Source organism: Sturnus vulgaris, chromosome W, assembly GCF_052056855.1.
Source record: "Sturnus vulgaris isolate bStuVul1 chromosome W, bStuVul1.hap1, whole genome shotgun sequence".
NCBI classification, from domain to species: Eukaryota; Metazoa; Chordata; class Aves; order Passeriformes; family Sturnidae; genus Sturnus; species Sturnus vulgaris.
Genome location: NC_142282.1, coordinates 39,554,374 through 39,574,051, shown reverse-complemented (window position 1 = coordinate 39,574,051; position 19,678 = coordinate 39,554,374). Strand labels below are relative to the sequence as shown.

At 39.6% G+C, this 19,678-nt stretch overlaps 1 protein-coding gene across 4 annotated transcripts in view; it reads left to right on the top strand.

Annotated features, from left to right (window-relative positions):
• LOC148220161 (microtubule-associated protein 1B-like) overlaps window positions 1-18,838 on the top strand; it is a 93,227-nt gene extending 74,389 nt beyond the window's left edge. For all 4 annotated transcript variants that reach the window (XM_088155587.1, XM_088155589.1, XM_088155590.1 and 1 more), the window contains 3 exons: window positions 1,513-7,666; window positions 12,754-12,992; window positions 14,407-18,838. In XM_088155587.1, the coding sequence (XP_088011713.1) occupies window positions 1,513-7,666; window positions 12,754-12,992; window positions 14,407-14,562 (6,549 nt within the window). In that variant the 3' untranslated portion in view covers window positions 14,563-18,838. The remainder of the gene's footprint in view (window positions 1-1,512; window positions 7,667-12,753; window positions 12,993-14,406) is intronic.
• The last annotated feature ends 840 nt before the right edge of the window (window positions 18,839-19,678 follow it).

The following is a 19,678-nucleotide window of genomic DNA, read 5'->3' as shown; positions in this document are numbered from 1 at the left end:
TCATGGCCTAAACTAGGACACATGTTTTCAAACACTGTCAAAATTGATCGAGTTATTCTAGATTTTCATTTTTGTGATCCATGAGTTGAAAATAAAAATAATGACAAGATTGTTTTTAACCATAACACTTTTTTTCTGTCTCTTTCTTTAGCACTGAATTTACATTTTTTAATTTATAAGACTATATGCATAAAGCATTATAAATATATATTGAATAATATGATATATGTATTTTTATATATATTTGTCATAGCTTAACCCCATCTGGCAACTAAGCCCCACATAGGGGCTTGCTCATTCCCCTCACAGTAGGATTGGTGAGACAATCAGAGGGGGAAAAATGAGACAACTCGTGGGTTGAGATAAAGACAGTTTAATAGGAAAAGCAAAAGCCACACATGCAAGCAAAGCAAAATAAAGAATTAATTCACTGCTTCCCATGGGCAGGCAGGTGTTCATCCATTTCCAAGAAAGCAGGGATCTATCATCAATAATGATGACTTGGAAAGACAAATGCCATCACTCCAAACATCCTCCCATTCCTCTTTCCTCCCCTAGCTTTATATGCTAAGCATGACATATAGTATGGAATGTCCCTTTGGTCAGTTAGAGTCAGCTGCCCCATCTGTGTCTCCTCCCAACTTCTTGTGCACCCACAGACTACTCACTGATGGTATGATATGAGAAGCAGAAAAGGCCTCAATTATATATGTCGTGCTCAGCAACAGCTAAAACATCCCTGTGTTATCAACACTTTTTTTAGCACAAATCCAAAACACAGCCCTATAATAGCTACTATGAAGAAAATTAACTCTATCCCAGACAACACCAGAACAATAGAATATATATTAATATATTTCCTCAAAATCTCACAAATACAAAACTTGTGACTTTTTGCATTTTTGATGGAATAAATAATTTCTTAGTGTTCTGGAAAACTGTCCTGCAGTCTGGGAGTCAGGAGCCAATCTGCAGAAAGAACTGTGGTGTGAAATACATGCTGTGTAAGGAGAGAGTGAGGAAGGCAGCTACTCCAGGAGGATGTTAGCCTCCTCTGGGATGCAGTTATTCTTTTTGCCTGTTAAGAGGATATGCTGTTTCCCTTAGATATTTGTCTGACTCTTCTGAATGGACAGGGGCAGCAGGGAGACTTGAGAGCCAATGGCAGAGATAGTGGCTGCTCTGGCAACATTAGCTTCATAGTCATCGTCCCCTCTAAATTAAAACTTGTATTGTCCTCCTATAAAGGGTAGAGGAGGGAGGGGAGAACCTTGGGGTACTTTCCCCCCTTTAGATAGCAAAGGAAGGACCTTTCCTCATAAGCTGATCCTTTGTATTTTAAAAAATACAGTAGAAAACTGTGATAACTGTTTTTTTAGCTTCTCGTCCGGGTACTCAACAGTGCAGAAGCCAATAGAAAAGGTTTTATCTGATCAGGAACTATTATGTTCTGATATTAATTGTAATTTAAAAATGAATTTACATGCATCTTTTGGTTTTTTACAACCTTAGATTGGTGAATTATTGAGCACCACACACCCTGCCAACAAAGCCAGCTTAACTCTTTTCTGCCCTGAGGAAGGAGAATGGAAAAATTCCAACCTTGACAGACACAGCCTTCAAGACTTTATTAACATTAAGTTCAACTCAGCTTCCATATTGCCCAAAATGGAAGGACTCTCTGAATTCACTGAGTATCTGTCAGAATCAGTAGAAGTGCCATCACCCTTTGACATTTTGGAACCTCCAGCTTCAGGAGGCTTCTTGAAACTCTCCAAACCCTGCTGTTATATTTTCCCAGGTGGAAGAGGGGACTCTGCGTTGTTTGCAGTGAATGGATTCAACATGCTTATTAATGGAGGATCTGAAAGAAAATCTTGCTTTTGGAAACTTATCCGGCACTTGGACAGGGTAGATTCCATTCTACTCACTCACATTGGAGATGATAACCTGCCAGGAATCAATAGCATGCTTCGGCGAAAGATAGCTGAATTAGAAGAGGAACAGTCCCAAGGGTCTACTACCAACAGTGATTGGATGAAAAATCTGATCTCACCTGATTTAGGTGTTGTATTCCTTAATATACCTGAGAACCTGAAGAACCTGGATCTTAACTTTAGAGTAAATAGGAGCGCAGAAGAAGCTTGGTTTACTCTCCAATATTTAAATAAATTGTCTATGAAACCAGAACCTCTTTTCAGAAACATAGGAAATACCACTGACCCTATCATCTTATTTCAGAAAATGGGAGTTGGCAAACTTGAGATGTATGTGCTTAATCCTGTCAAAAATAGCAAAGAGATGCAATATTTTATGCAGCAATGGAGTGGTACTAGCAAAGATAAAGCTGAATTCCTGTTACGAAATGGCCAAGAACTAGACATTCCATTATCCTGTTTCACCTCTGTCTCATCCCTCATTGTGTGGCATCCAGCTAATCCTGTAGAAAAAATAATCCGTGTTCTGTTTCCTGGAAACAGCACACAATATAATATTCTAGAAGGACTAGAAAAACTCAAACACTTAGACTTTCTTAAACAACCAATGGTTACACAAAAAGACCTAACTGGAAACATTGCTAGTCCAGCTGTGAAACAACAGAGAACAGGCAGCAAGGAGAGTCTGAAGTCTGCTGCAAAGACACCAAGCAAGCCTGTCAGAAAGGAATCTAAAGAAGAAACACTGGAGCCTGCAAAACCTAATCCAGCACTGGAAAAGCTTCATAAATTGGAAAGCAAAGAAAAAGTTCCAGTTAAAAAAGAGAAACCAGTAAAAGGGGAGACCAAACGTATAGTGGCAGAAAAAGATGTTAAAAGTAAAGAAGAGCAAAAATCTGAAACTCCTGAAAAACAAGCTACAGATGTAAAAGCAAAAGTGGCAAAGGACAAGTCAGTGAAAAAGGAAGTCAAAGCAAAACCTGAAGAAAAGAAAGAAGAAAAAGAAAAACCAAAGAAAGAGGTTTCTAAGAAAGAGGAGAAAACACCCATCAAAAAAGAAGAAAAACACAATAAAGAAGAGATCAAGCAAGAAGTTAAAAAAGAGGTGAAAAAGGAAGAGAAGGAAACTAAGAAGGAAGTAAAGAAAGAAGCTCCACCAAAGGAAGTTAAAAAAGAAGGTAAAAAAGAAGAGAGGGAAATTAAGAAGGAAGAAAAAGGAATCAAAAAAGACATCAGGAAGGTTCCTAAAGAAACAAAGACATTTGCTACTTCAACTGAAGTCAAAAAGCCAGCAGCAAAGCCTAAACCACAAAAGAAGCCAGAACCTACTAAAAAAGAAGCTATTTCTGCTGAAAAGCCAAAGGAAAAAGTAAAAATTAAGACTGTCAAGGAGATTAAAGTCAGTGGAGCTCAAGCTGCCCTTGCAGCAGTTGGAGCCACTACCACAACTGTAGCAGCTGCAGAAATTGCAGCTAGTGGAAAAGAACTTCAAGTTGAGAGATCCCTTATGTCTTCACCAGAGGATTTAACAAAGGATTTTGAGGAATTAAAAGCTGAAGAAGATGAAACAATAAAAGAAACGAAACTTCAAGTTGCAGTCATAGAGGATGAACTGAGACTCACTGGCACAGAACAAAGAGAGACCTTTGAAGTCCAAAAAGAAAAATTAGATCATGAAGGACCTCTTGAGTCTTCTGATGAAGGCATAACTACCACAGAGGTGGAGGGTGAGTGTGAACAAACACCTGAAGAATTGGAACCTGTGGAAAAGCACAGAGTTGATGACCATGAAAAGTTTGAAGATGAGGGAACCGTCTTGGAAGAATCATATGAAGGAGGAAATTATGAGGAAAAGGCAGAGACAGAGGAAGCTGAAGAGAGAGGTGAAGATGAGGAGGTAAAGACACAACTGGTCACTACAAAACCATATATGAAGAAAGCAAGAAAAATTCAAGAGTGTTCAGAAGAAATAATGGCTGATATTAAAGCCGAAAAATATATTGAAAAGGCAGATGATAAGGCATCAGATGAACAGGCTGAGGAAGACAGGGAAGAAGCAGTAGAAAAGGCAGAAACTGAAGAGACTGAAGAAGACAAGGAAGACGAAGCAAAAGACATTAGAGATGAAGAGAAGACAGAAAAAATAGAAGCTGATGATTGTGTGATGGCTGTAGTAGACAAAGCTGCAGAAGCTGGTGAAGTTGAAGATAAATATGGTCTACTTACACCAACAACACACTCAGAGCCTCAGTCTCCAGCAGTGGAACTGGCTGCTTCTATACATGATGAAATATTACCTGGTGGCTCAGAGAGTGAAGCCTCTGTTTGTTATGAAGAAGACAGAGAAAATCCACCTGAGGAATTCACTGCTACTTCAGGTTATATACAGTCTACCATTGAAATATCCAGTGAACCAACTCCAATGGATGAAATGTCTCCGCCCCGGGCTGTCATGAGTGATGAAACTAACGATGAGGAAAGTGGGTCACCTTCTCAAGAGTATAAGTACATTACCAAGTATGAGACATCATTGTACTCTCAAGAATTTGCTAGACCTAAACTTTCTCCATTTCCAGATGCTTTTAATGGATTATCGGAGGGATCCAAAACAGAGGCCACAGAAGGTAAAGACTATAATGCCTCAGCTTCTACCATCTCACCACCTTTTTCATTAGAGGAAGACAAATTCTGTAAATCTGCATTCCAAGATGTATATTGTCAAAAAGAAAGTGAAATCCAAGGCACTGATAAATTAGAAATAAAAGAACCCTATCCAGAAGATGGTGGAAAACATAGTACAGCCAAGAGCCCAGCTAAGAGTTTTTCCTCTCCGTCACCTGTTCTCAAAACACCACTGAGTGAATTCAGTGTGAACTTTTCACTTACTCCCAATGAGATCAAAGTCTTGGCTGAGCCTGTCCCCATTGCTACATTGTCTGATGTACATCAAGAAGTTGCCAAAGAGCCCTGTGCAAGCCCTGAAGATAAAACATTAGAAGTAGCATCACAGTCTGCTGCTGGTAGTGCTGGCCACACACCTTATTATCAATCTCCCACTGATGAAAAATCCAATCAGCTTCCCTCTGAAACCAATGAAAAGTCAACAGAAGTTCCTGTTATCTTTGAACTCAGTGAAGATAAAGATGAGTCTGCCAAACCCAGAATTAGCCCGATGGATGAGCCTGTGCCAGATTCAGAATCTCCTATTGAAAAGGTTCTCTCGCCTCTACGGAGTCCACCACTGATAGGTTCAGAGACCACATTTTTGAGTGCTGATGTAAAGTCTCCCACCAGAGATTATGGAAATTCTTCCAAAGGGAAACCCCCCCCAAAAAAATCACCTGTTCAGATGAACCCAGCTTCTGAAGCAAGCTCTGTGAGCCTTTTCCAAGAAAAACAAGGTGAAAAAATTATGGAGTTTATGGTAATTAAGGAAGGATTCATCCTAGAAAGGAAAATGGAGGATACAGTACCCAGCCGCTCTCAGTCTTCACTGGTCTTGGATGAGTGGAAGTTAACAGTTGATCTCTCACCAACTCAAATAGATATTGGTCAGTTTGGTTCCTTAAAAGAAGACACCAAAATGTCAATTTCGGAAGGCACTGTTTCTGACACATCTGCAACTCCAGTTGATGAAGTTGTAGCAGAAGATACCTATTCCCATATAGAAGGAGTAGCTTCTGTCTCTACATCTGTTGCTACTAGTTCATTTCCAGAACCAACTACTGATGATGTATCTCCTTCTTTGCATGCTGAGGTTGGATCCCCCCACTCTACTGAAGTTGATGATTCCCTTTCAGTGTCAGTTGTACAAACACCAACAATGTTTCAGGAAACAGATATGTCTCCATCTAAAGAAGAATGTCCAAGACCCATGTCAATTTCTCCACCAGATTTCTCACCTAAAACTACAAAATCAAGAAACCCAGTGCACAATCACAGATCTCCTGAGCAGTCAGCTATGTCAGTAGAATTTGGTCATGAGTCCCCTGAGCAGTCTTTAACGATGGACTTTAGTAGGCAATCTCCAGAGTCTCCTACTGTAGGCACTAGTGTATACCATATATCTGAAAATGGACTGACAGAAGTAGATTATAGTCCTTCAGATATACAGGAGCCTATTTTTGCATGGAAGACTTCCCCTGTGGAGCAGTCATCTTGCTCTCAGGAGAAGGATATTTCAGAAATTATTTCAGTTTCTCAAATTGAAGCTTCATCCTCGACTTCATCAGCTCATACACATTCCCAGTTAACTTCACCACTGCCAGAAGAAACCTTTACAGGTGCTGTTCCACCCAAACATATGTCACTACATTCTTCTTTTGCTTCAGAAAAGATGCAGAGCCTAGGACAAAAGCTTTCACCAAAGTCTGACCTGTCTCCATTAACTCCAAGGGAATCTTCTCTGTACTCTCCTAGTTTTCCAGATTCACCTCTTGCAATCACAGAAGCTGTGTCAGCTACTCACACATCTTCATTATCTTTGCAAGTGTCCTCTGTCAAAGCATTTGGTTACCAAGAACCTCTAACAAAGCACAGTCCAGAATCTTTAATCAGCCCAGAAAAAGAAGATTTAGAGAAAAGCAGCAGGTCACCAGAACCTAGTTATTCTTACAAGGCCCCAGAGAAAACTCTTAGGTCACCAGAGGATATTAGCTACTCCTATGAGGCAGTTTCAACATCACCTCAGTCCACACATTATTCCTATGAGATGACAGGGAAAACCATGGGGTCGCCAGGAGTCACAGATTATTCCTATGAGATAATTGAGAAAGCTGCTAGATCACCTGATTCTATGGATTACTCCTATGAGACAACAGGGAAAGCTACCAACTCACCTGAAGCCACAGATTTCTCATTTGAGACAACTGGGAAAACCACCAGGTCAACCAAAGCTACTAGCTATTCCTATGAAGCAAGTGCACATTTTACTCCAGAAAAATCTTTAGCAGAATCCCATCAAGATGTTGACTTATGCCTTGTGTCCTCCTGTGAATATAAACATCCTAAAACTGAACTTTCACCATCATTTATCAACCCAAATCTCCTTGAGTGGTTTGCAAGTGAAGAACAGTCTCAATATCAAAAGAAACCATTAACTCAATCTATAAGAGCTCAACCACCTTCTGGGGGAAAGCAGCAAGGGCAGCAGTGTGATGAAACCCCTCCCACATCCATGAGTGAGTCTGCCCCATCTCAGACTGATTCAGATGTTCCCCCTGAGACTGAGGAATGCCCTTCCATCACTGCAGATGCTAACATTGATTCTGAAGATGAGTCAGAAACCATTCCAACAGACAAGACAATTACATACAAACAAATTGACCCACCACCTGCTCCAATGCAGGATCACAGCCCTCCCCCCAGGCACCCTGACGTCTCCATGGTTGATCCAGAGATTTTGCCCACTGATCAAAATTTGGGTAAACCTTTGAAGAAGGACCTCAAAGAAAAGACAAAGACAAAAAAGCAGGGTACTAAGACCAAGTTGTCTTCTCCCTTTAAAAAAAGTGATGGTAAATCAAAACAATTTGCTTCACCAAAATCAGCTTTACAGGAATCTTTGAACAAAGATTCCAAAACAGTTTCGCAAAAAAAGGAGTCTGTGGAGAAAGCAACCAAAAATATCTCTAATCCAGAAGTAAAGTCTCAAGTGGAAGAGAAAGATAAGGACACCAAGAATGCAGCAAATACAACAACGTACAAGTCAGCAAAGACTGCAACCACAGGTAAAGACAGGAGTTCCCTAATGTTAAGATTTTCTTTGTTATTGCAGTGAAGTTAGGTTGCCTTTACATTAGCTGACAATGTGGTTTGTAGCAAACTCCCAAGGAAAGTTCATGTTTTAAATATAAATCTGTCGTATTATAGCTACATTTAAATGAATGAAATTCACTGAATTAAGTTTTGCAATCTGATAAATTTAATGTGTCAGTTTCGTCAGATGCAAAGAATTGGAGAGGGTACATCAAATATAAAAAACTTAATACTGTCTGAATTGTTAACTAACTATTAGAATTAAAAGGACCATTGTAGGACTGTGAGCTGGGCTTTGCACCACTAATTAGTGGTTTGTCATCAGTTTCGTTTGTTTTTGTTCGGAGCCAGGATTATTAGAAAGGCGATTGAGGTGGTTTTTGTGTTTTGGTTTTGGATGTTTATTGTATTTTATTAAAAAAATTTAGAAAGTAAAACAGGACCCCTTGCTACTTGCTAGAAGTAGGAAAAAATGCTTACAGCTGAGCATGCTTCAAGGCTTTTTAAAGCTAATCAATCTAATAAAAGTTTTACACTTACATTACTTATATTTTTGAAAACACACACACATCTAACTCACTATACATTTGTGATTTCTAACTCATTATTCATATTTATAAGTCTTCTTCAAGGTTTCAGGTCCAGAGCAGTATTTTCCAGGGCATCTGTGCCTGGAAGCACAGAAAGCTCAAAAACTCCAGATTCCTGAGATCAAATAGACCATTTCTGTATGTGAAATGAAATTACTTTATTCATAGTAAGAATCATATAGGCATAATGTTCTTAACATAAAGCAATGCAATTCAATATTGTGAGAGGCATAGGTACAATCAGACATTGGATGCTTTTATTACTTTGCCTGATTAATTTTAAAAATAGTATTTTAAAATTATAACAGTAGTAAGAGCACTTTCAGTGAGCTGAGCATGTACATCACATAATCCAGTTGTGGTCAGTTGACCTTGGCTGGACACCATGTGCCCACCAAGCTGCTCTACCACTCCACTCCCCAGATGGACAGGGGAGAGAAAATCAGACGGAAAACAACTAGTAGGTTAAGATAAGGCAGTTTACTAAAGTGAAAGCAAAAGTTTGCACACACACAAGCAAAGAGAAAAAAAAAGAGTTTATTTTCTACTTCCCATCAGCAAGCGATGTTCGGTCACTTTCCAGGAAGCAGGGCTTCAGCTCATGCAGCGGTTGCTCTGGAAGGCAAACACTGTAGAATAACCAATGGCAACCTGTTCCTCTTCTCTCCCTTAGCTCTTTTTATCTGAGCTGTTGTCAGATGGTATGGAATATATTCCTTTGGTCAGTTTGGGACAGTTGCCCTAGTTGTGTCCCCTCCCAGGATCTTGCCCACTTCCAGCCCCTTGTTGGGGGGCAAGGAAATGTTAGCGCTGACATTGTGCCAGTGCTGCTCAGCAGTAGCCAAAACACTGGTATGTTGTCAACACCTTTCCAGCTACAAATGCAAAGCACAGCACTGTGAGGGCTGCTATGGGAAAATGAACTCCAGCTCAGCCAGAACCAACACACAGTTAAAGTTTCATGTCATCAGTGATGACTAAACATCCAGAAAACTAATGTCATTTTGAATGACTGTTGTGTATTCCAAGTAGTAATAAAATATGAATTAGATTACCAAAGGAGACATTGTGCTAATATTTTGTTTCTGGCACATCTTATTAGAGAATGTTCTGGGGATACTTGGATTTTGCTGTTTTCAGGACTGATGTTTTATTGAAAACTTTTTACAAGGAGCGAGTGTAGGATTCAGTATAAGCAAACCAGCATTCAGGTCTTTGTAGTTTCATAATTTTAAGTGGTCCACTATTCCTTTCTTACACAATTATTTGCATGTTGCTCCTAGTAGATGTTTTTCAAAGCAGAAGTGCAGTTCCCCATGCTGTACATTTCTCCAGCACTTCATTTTTATATTATTCATCTTCCTTGAGGCTTACTTCTAAGGTATATTCTAGCACCGAAGACAAGGGTCTATTCAATAATGACATTTAAGTGTAATGTCTAATAAATTATGCAATGTTAGCATATACAATTCAGAAAGATGTATCACAGATTTTTTATGATAAAAGATGATAAACTTTTTTTAATATACCCAATAGTTAAAAACTCTCTAATTCAGGGAATCTTATCATATTATGATGCTTATTTGACATATTGCCCTGTGATGAATGGCAGGTCCCGCTAGACAATTATATTGGACTTGCCTGTATTTTCAATATGTAATCCTAAATAGAGTGCATTGTTCAGATAATTTAGTTTACCAAATGTGATGGGTTGACCCTGGTTAAACGTCAGTGCGCCTATGAAAATTATTTATTCATTTTCTTCTGCTATAGTTATGCAGAGGAGGGGGAAAGAAAATTCATGGGGTGAGATAAGGATTAGGAGAAAAACACTTTGAAGGCAAAACAGGCTTAAAACTTACTTAAGGAAAGGAGTCTCTTTTGTTATGCCATGTGGGTCTTTCCTACGGGAAGCAGTTCTCTGTGAACTTTTCCAATGTGGTTTTAATTTTCACAGCTAACAGTCCACCCGGAACCTGCTTCCAACCTGAAGTCTCTCCTACAGCTTGCGGTCTTCCCACAACTGCTTTTCATGGGACATTTAGCTTATGGGTGCAGTTTTTAAGGATGAGCTGTTCTAGTATAAAAGCAAGGGTCCTCTTCCTCTATGAAAGCAAGGGTTTTCTTTCTTTCTGTTCAAGCCTCTCACCTGATTACAGCTTTTCAGTATCCACATGCTCCAACACCAGTGCCTTTTTCTCATGGGCTGCGGGGTGAATGCTGCATCCCCCCATGCACTTCATGAATTACAGAGAAACAGTTTGCTGTATTATAATCCTCACCACAGCCTGCAGAAGACTCTCAGCTTTGACGCTCGGAGCACTTCCTCCTCCCCCTCCCTCTTTTGCACTGACTTTAGTGTTGCTATATTGTTCTTCTCAAGTGTCTTCACTTTTTTCCTTTTCTCTGACTTGGGAGAGAATTGATGTTCACAGCTTCATTTGTTCTCAAGTTCTATCAATTGAAACAGTTTTTACAGAGCTCTGCAGCGCTGAAAGGCTGATCTTGTCCAGGCTCCACATTCAGGGAATTGCTCGCCGTGCTTCTCTCTCTATTGTTCACGTGGTCTCCGCCGACACTGCGCAAGCCACGCTGGCTGTTGGCTCCACTCCGCACCCTTTCTTCATGTGGAACGCTGAAAAAAGAAAAGCTGCTGCTGCCGCTTTTGTCTTTCTGTCCGTAGCATGGATGGTTAAAAGCAGCTAAGTAAATAATGTCCATTGCAAGCCATGCTGAGACAACCGCGGCCGTGTGGCGCTGCCCTGGCTGCATGGTTGCTCACGGTGCTGGGATGCCCCCCAGCAGCATGGCCTGACAGCCGTGCTGGGACGGTGTCCAGCGAGCCCTTCTGGGAAGGGGCCCAGACCTGTCCCTCCAACCCTCTTTTGAGAGCAGGGAGCAAGAGAGTTTCCAGCGATTTTTCGTTCTTAAATATGTTATAATAGAGGCGTTATCAGCTTTTTTCTAATTGACTTAGCATTGTGCTAGTTCTCAGAACTAGCCAGCGATTGGTTTTGCCAGGCACGGAGGAAGCTGCTAGCAACTCCTCACAAAAAATCACTTCTGGGGCTGACTTTTTCCCTCTTCACCACAAATCAATTAATGCAAAACCAGCATGCCAAACTTCATCCTCTGTAACATCATGAGAACAATAAAACAGAAATGGTGATTATCTAGATGAAATTACTGGTTGAATCCTGATTGTCAGTTCACACTATGATTCAGTGTGCAGCAAAAGCAGCTATTTTTGACCTCTTCTTAGAACAGATACTATGCAATTGTGACAATTGATAAAAGATTCGTGTTAATCACAAAAGCATTGGGGTTTGTATAAACCAGAATACTAAGCTCTAAAGTGAAGCATGGACACTAGATAAAGGAAATTATATGATTAAATAATTCTGTTTAAAATCACCTTGTTATGTTATATTATGTTGTATTATGTTACATTACATTATGTTATATTATGTTATGTTTTTCAAATAAGTTGTATCGGCTACCAGCTTGCAAAATCGGACTTCCCAAAAAGCCCTTCCTGACTTTGTCTGATCAATACTGCCTATCCCAAAAACCAGACTCCCAGAACTTCTCTGGTGGTCATCTACAAGGACCGGATGGCTATCTGTGACTAATTATCACCCAAAGGCTTTGTGAATTTGTGAACGAGAAACCACAGTATAAGAAGAGGCTGCAAACCGAGGTTCAGTGGAGCGTGGAGTGGGCGGTGACCCCTCACGTTCCCCAGCGCGCTGCTTGCTCTTTCTGTATCAAATAAAGCAATCCAAAATTTTACTGAATATCGAGACTTTTGTCTCTCATTTATAACACTATGTATAGCAGAAAAACCTGCTTCCCTCTACTTTTTGTGATAATTTCCACTTTGCCCCTCTTTCTGCTCACATGTAGTATCTTCCTGATCCACCTGTAAGACAGTTTGAACATGTCAACAGCTACTATGTCTTGGTATGTGCTGATACCCCAAATCTCAGGACCACTTCTGCATTGCTCCCTGTGTGACCCTAGCTTTTATAATCATGCATACCTGAGACTTTCAAAAAGTTGTACTCCTTAAATTGGAAAATAATATTGCCATTTACCGAATGGTAATTCAGTAATCACAGCCCTGCATAGTAATTGTTGGATAACAGTCTATTACTGGGAAAGATTTAGTCAAATGTTGGTTATGCGGTAGTGAGTTTTTATTGTATTATATAGTTAGCTTTTTTTATTCCATTTTTTTCCTCCCAGTCCAATTGTAATTGGCATACAACAAAGTTGGAACGTGTTATTAGATGTAGGAGGGTAATGACATAACTGTTTCAGGGGACACAGAAGTACAATTGTAGCTATGTAATGTTTAACTAAGACAAGCATTTTTAATAATTTAATCTCAGCAGTTATAGTGGTAATTAACAAATACATGTTTTAACTAGCCTGTGATATGTTCTTTTGTTGTCTGATTTCCAAAGGAGCTGGGAATATTAAGTCATCAAAATCTACAGCAGTACCTCCAGGACCTCCGATGTATTTGGATCTGGTATACATTCCCAATCACAGCAATAGAAAGAATGTTGATGTTGAGTTTTTCAAGAGGGTGCGGTCATCCTACTATGTGGTGAGCGGAAACGATTCTGCAGCTGAGGAGCCAAGCAGGGCTGTTCTGGAGTCCCTGCTGGAGGGCAAGGCCCAGTGGGACAGTAATATGCAGGTAGGCTCTTCACCAGTATTTCTACCTGGAAATGTAATCTCTGGAAAGCAACTACAGGAAGCCAGAGTGCCTCTGAAGTGGGCAGCAGCTGCTAGAGACAGGAGTTCCCAGTTTGGATGCCTTCTTTCACCAGTGATGTGAGAGGACACCCAAGCGAGGGACAGAGCTGCACCATGCTCAAATGCTTCTCAATTTCTGACCCTTCTGACCTGTCTCTGGAGAATAAAATAGTTGGGAACTGGTTTACAGGGTCTCTTGGTTTGAAAGACAGGTATCTGCTAAGAAAAGGCAGGAGCCCCTTCCCTGAGATGGAGAGTGCAACCCTCTCCCTTCCAATTATTATAATTTTGGAATCAGGGGCTCTCAGGCAAAAGATATGGGGATAGGAATAACAGTTCTTTACTAATATATCTAACAAGGCAAACAAAAAACAGCAACAGCTATAAAAATTGACAACAAAACAGAACAGTATGACTCAGTTCCAGTTTTTGGCCACAGGCTCTCTCTCCCTGCGCTCAGTTACCGGTGGTGGGGGCAGGGCAGGTCCCGCACAGCTGAAGAGGGCTGGGGTGATGGTGGCAGTGGCCCAGGTGTGAGAGGGATGAAGGAGGGACTCCACCCCTCATGGTGTCGGTCGTGGAGCTCGGCAGAGTGCCCGGAGGTAGTAGGATGAAGTGGGAAGGCAGCAGTGCGGTGTCTGACAGCAGGGAACGTGGCTCCTGACGTTGGGATTGTGGGGAGGGTGATAAGTAGCAGCACCGGCCATCTTCCTCTGACTCCATGAGCAAGTGAGAGAGCGAGAGAGCAGGCAGCTGTCCCCACATCTCCTTTTCCGATGTTCCCCCTCTCCCCACCCCCTATGAGAGAAACTGTTACTAGCCATCTGAGCTAGGGTTTAGCCACAAATTCTTAGCATAATAATGGGAAAAATTACACGGAAAGAAAAGGGGAAAACTCAACCCTCAACACAGGGCCATTTGTCTACTTGATCTTGTTGCTATACCATATATGATCCAAGTTTGGAAACCTTGCAGGTTTTAAGTAGGAAAGAAAAGTGAATGTTTCATGGTTTAGACCGTCAACACGTACACATGGAAACTTCGTGTGCCTTTCCAACATGATAAATAAGCAAACAAAATATTTGACCATAATCTGAAGAGCTATCAGTGCAGACTACAGACTGCTGCTTTTCTGAAAAGTTGCACCTCAGTACCTTAGAGAACCAAGGTTTGATTTTGATAAACTGCTTCTTCTCAGTCTTTTTATGTTGTCTACATATTTTTTTTTTTTTAATCCTATCCACTCTTTTGAAAAGGGAATCATAATTGTTGGCTAGGACTTCTTAAAAAGACATTTTTCTTATCAGTTGCTTCTGTTGTCCATTCCTCAGGAATTCTCTTCTTTTGTCTTGCAGGTGACCTTAATCCCAACTCATGACTCAGAAGTGATGAGAGAATGGTACCAAGAGACCCATGAGAAGCAGCAGGACCTCAACATCATGGTTTTGGCAAGCAGCAGCACTGTTGTTATGCAAGAGGAATCTTTTCCCGCTTGCAAGATTGAACTGTAAGAACCAAACTGCAAGATTTACTTTTTGTCCAGAAATTCTTCAGTTTGAAAACATCTTTTCTAAAAATTCAACCCATGTATTTAAACTGCTGGACTGTATACCTTCAAAATCCTATACCCTATCACAGTGATGCAAGTCACAAAAATTTTTTAGTCTTTGCTGATTGCTAAGGGAAATAACAACATTCCCGTAATAGGGTCAAAATTACTGTGAAAATACAGATCAAGTTTAATCTTCACTGAATGTTTGAAAACCATGTGCTAGCAACTCCAAGTGACTTATGCCAGGTAGGGACATTTGCCCTCTAAAGAATTACAAAGAGAGAAAAAGAGAGAAAGGTAGGAGGAGTAAGTAATTAATTAGATCTCCAGGAGTCTCATGGCAACAGCTGTATCACTTACTGCAGTTTATGCACTCATATGAAAAGGAGGTTTGAAATCTGTCTCAATCTGAGCTATTGCAAAGAAGGTCCTTACTTTACAGAATTAAGGTAGCTGCAAAATGAGAAGCAGAATGTGGCTAGGAAGTGATGTATAACCTAAATGCTCATTGGCAGTTTTCCACTTTAATTTGAACCCTGCATACTGAAATCCCATAAAAATCATAGGCCAAATATGCATATAGTCTGAACCTCATTGTGAATTCTAAAACCTTTACTTCAGCATGCAAAATTGTTGATCTAAGGCATGCTCCCAGTAAAAATTCACTCACTCCAGTCAGAACTGACCAGTACACATGCTTAAACACCCATGTCCACTGTCAATTACCTAAAAAAATATACCAAAGCAGTTGGGAGTACATACAGTAGACAATTTTTCCTTAGAAAGTGACTTGAATGTACAAAGAAACTTGATGCACTTATTTTTTAATGTTGAGACAGCAAATTTATAAAACATCTGTGTAGGATCATAGTTGTGCCAGTAAAGAAGTGTGTGTGTGCATGAAGTGTATACTAGAAACCTATCTGACTGGTCAAACAGCTTGCTGCTATGAAGTACATATGTTAGTTCTGTGAACAATTCATTGATGCACCAGGACAGCTCAACAAGGCAAGATGAGCATTTTTTTAAGGTTCTTTTGTACTGTGGAAGCAAGATTGAAGTGGTCTCCACTATAAGAGTTGCAAAACTTGGTAAAATATTCAGGATTATGAAGAAAGTTATCTGTGAGTCTGTACAGTATTCCACCTTCCTCTGTCTTATTTTATTTGTTTAATTTAGAAGCATATATGGGTTCAAACATGCAGAAAACTTTTTTTAAGTGCTGCGTGTACTTTTAATAGATTTTTAGCAAAAGTTTTCATTTAAAGGAAAATTCAAAGAAAAATTTTTCAGGCCAAGGCATTTTTTTAGTAGTCTTGTAAGATAAATTAATGCTATTTAAAGATCTGGAGAGAATGGATATTGAGGTAAGATTTGATGAAAATAGTCAACTGCCTTTTTGGAAGCAGGGGGAAGGGAGTCCCTGGTGGAAAAATTAACCTATTGATGACAACAGAAAATGGGATTTGAAATGTTGATTGCCTAATATTTACAAGAGTGTAATCTACATGCTCAATCCCCCCAAGATCTTGAAAAAAGATAGAATAAATGATAAGCTAAAATAAGTCCCTTTCCTCCTTCTGTCTCTTCTCCCTTCCCTTCCTTCTTTAGACTGCTTGCAGCAGAACAGCATGTAGAACAGTTATGTCATTTAAGACAGTTTGGACTTTTTAGTTTTAGAAGTTTTATCCCAATTAAAAAGTCTTGTTATGTCGCTGTTTGGTATCAGATTAGCTGTTGGAATGGTGAAAGGAGGCACAGCAACACGTCTCTTCTCCAGATAGAGGAAAAGGACACTTTATTGCAACACTATCTTCCTTATGTACACTAGATCGCTAACCCAAGAACAGAACACAGCTCATTGGCCAGAGCGAGCAACATCTCTTGCAAAGATGTTCTTTCTGTAAATAATACAATTTCTCACGGTACACATTCTGTAAATAATAGCAGATGCAACTTTAAGATTCTTTCCTTTCTGTTTTTCTCCAAGCTTGTGAGAAAGCTTTTGCTTCTCAGGCAGTCCATGGGAAAGCTTTCCTGTTTTCACACAACTTTCCCAGGCCTGTGCTTCCACATTGTTACATTGTAGAAGGTTTGAAAATCTGAATTTATAGAAGGTGTAAAGGCCTCCAAAATGAAAATATGTGCTGATCTGTATGATTCACCATTGGTATTAAGCTGCATAATATAGTGAACTATGACCTCATTTTATTTTCTTTACTTATAATTTGTTTCAATTTTAAATTGTTAGGATATTTTTGTTTAATAGGTATATGTTTGCACTCCTAATTTTTATGAGGGTTTTTTAAATATTGCTTTAGGGCCCTTTATATGTGGGCTTCTGAGTCCTATTTAATGCTGTGAATTACTGTTTGTCTGCATTCTTATACAGGTCAGATTTCAAACGTTTTAAGTGGGTGGGAACTGATTTTCTGATATCTGAAATGGTTTGTACCTCTGCTTTGGTAAAAAATATAAGTACAGCAATGGTCCTGAGTCTAATCTCACTGATGCCACTTATTCTTGTGAATCAAGAGCAATTTCCATACAATCAGGGAATTTAAAGTCATTAGGTCCTACTGTAAATGAAATAAGAATCAAGCCTTAAATCTCTTCAAGTAAGTTTGTGATCACTCAAGCATTTATTTTACTTTAAAAATAATAACTAGGCAGTTACAGCTGTTATTAAAAATTTATTTTTCTTTTGCTTTTACAAGAATATTAAAAATCCAGTCTGACTATTCTGAGGTATTGTAATGCCTGTTCCATCCATTCCTTTTTAAATGTTAATCATGCCTGGGTGTAACACAGCAATGAACTCCTCCATTAGCTCCTCTTGCCTTTATGTCTTTCCTGCCTGTGGAACTAATCTAACTGTACTAATCACTACACAATCAGTTTAGAAACAGTCAAAAAAATGTTGCATATACATTAATGATGAGTACTGTTGATTACCATAGATTTCTAGGAGCATGGTTTCTTATTGATTAATTATAAAGATTCAATAGGACACACCATTTAAATGATGGTATTACCCATAACAGCATCCCCAGTAATGTTCTTCATGCTGTTACTATACTGCTTCATAAATCCAATTAAGAATTAGAGATCACACCCCACTCCTGAACTTAGACAGGGACTCTCTTTCACACCTTTTCAAAGTTCTGTGGTGGGCCTGACTTCAATGGCCTCTACTTGTCATGTCATCTTTCATAAAATTAATTTTTGACTTTTTTTAAAATTATCTTGCATAGTCTGGTGAATGGAGCTAACATATGAATGGGGTTTTTTAATTGTCTACAATAGCTTATGCATTTTAGGAGAGTTCTGGTACTCCTTTACTAAGATTTAATCAATTTATTATTTGAATTTTCAATCCATCCTACCACAAGAAAGTAATCTCCAAAGAACACTTACTGTGCATATAGGATATTTCTGTCATATGCTTCTCTTTGTTCATCTGTTTCAAGAGGTTCTTGCTATGATGTTTTGAGAGAAATAGTAATTTTGTTTCAAATAAAAAAAGCAAAAAGTCTGTTGTGACTTTACAAAAAAAAATCTAAAAAAGTAACTAAATAAAACAATGGCATAAAAATATTGAAACCGAAAAAAAAGAAAAAATCCAACTTCTCTGCACTAGACTAGCTATGAGGTCTAGATGGCAGAGCTACCTCTTCAGGACTGGGCTGAAATCACAACTGTAAAGAGGAAATCTGAAATATGCGTTCAAGCATTTGCATGCAGCCATCATCTTCCAAACCATGGAAAGAAAGTCTTGTTGCTGGCTGAGAAGCACCTCACACACATCCTGTCTTGTTCTGAATGGTGTTTGCGTCAGTCTGCAGCTATGTATGGTATTATGTCTTATAATTCTGCATCACTTCCATCCAGTAATATCTAATGTAGAAAATTCATTTCCAGTGAAAGTAATATGCAGTGTTTTTATGATATTTGTGTGCAATGTCTTCTCTTCCATTGAGCATATTTGATGTAAAGGAAAAAACCTCAGTTCCACAGTGAAATACAAAAGCAGTAAAGCAGTATTGACATTTCTTGTCTTTGTGTATGTAAGTACTTGTAAGTTTTCCTTCAGTCATGATTACATACTATATGGGCTTTTTCTCAAAAGTTCAATGACTATTTAAATGCTAGATAAGAACTAATCTTTATTTAGAAACTGAAAAATAAATTCTAAAAATTAGTTTTGTCTCTTGCAATGAAAAACATTACCACGATGTACTATGATGTGGCTTCTTTTTGTTCTTGTTTCTGTATTCCCTCAGCAGCATGAGAAAACACCTAATTTTCAGTAAGTACATGTTGGGGGAAAAGGGTTAAAACTGGAAGAGGAGGGGATATTTGTGCTCAAATTGACCTTGCAGCTGGGAATGCTAAGAATGTCAGTGTGGGAAAACTCAATTTCTTATGCCTAGTGTTGTTCATCTTTTGCCTGTTTTGAGAAGTAGAATTCCTTTGGAGAGACAACACACTCTCACAGACATGCTTTGAGCCTCCTGCTGGGAGAGAGATCATAAAAGCACAGCCTCGTAATAATCTGTGGGTGGGCAAAGCCCTTTGATATACTGAAGCAGGCAGCAGGCCTCCCTCCCCCCACCCACCCTTCACCAGGATGAACTTAGCCTGTGTCCCTGTGTGTCTGCTGCTAAGTGTTGTTAGCAAGGTAATGAAATCAATCTACTCTTTGCATTTCAGCTGTGGTTTGGCGGTTGCCTTGGTTACCTGTACGTGTCGATTCACACAGTGTACATTCAAGGGGCTGTATCAGAGATGACACCATATAAAACCACATCGCTGAGGCAAGCAGCTCCCGTGCCAGCATGATCCACAGCAGAGTGCTCTAATGCAGTGCACAGGGGAATTTCCTGAATCAGGAAAACTTGGGGGAGCCAAGAGAGCCACTGTAGGGAGCATGGCTGTCAGCAAGGATGATCTAGTTCTGCTGGATTGATCAGGGAGCAATGGTATTCAGCCAGCAGAAGGCTATGTCCTCTATAAACATCAGCATATTCCTGGAAGTGTTCAAGGGTAGGCTGGATAGGGCTTTGAGCAACCTG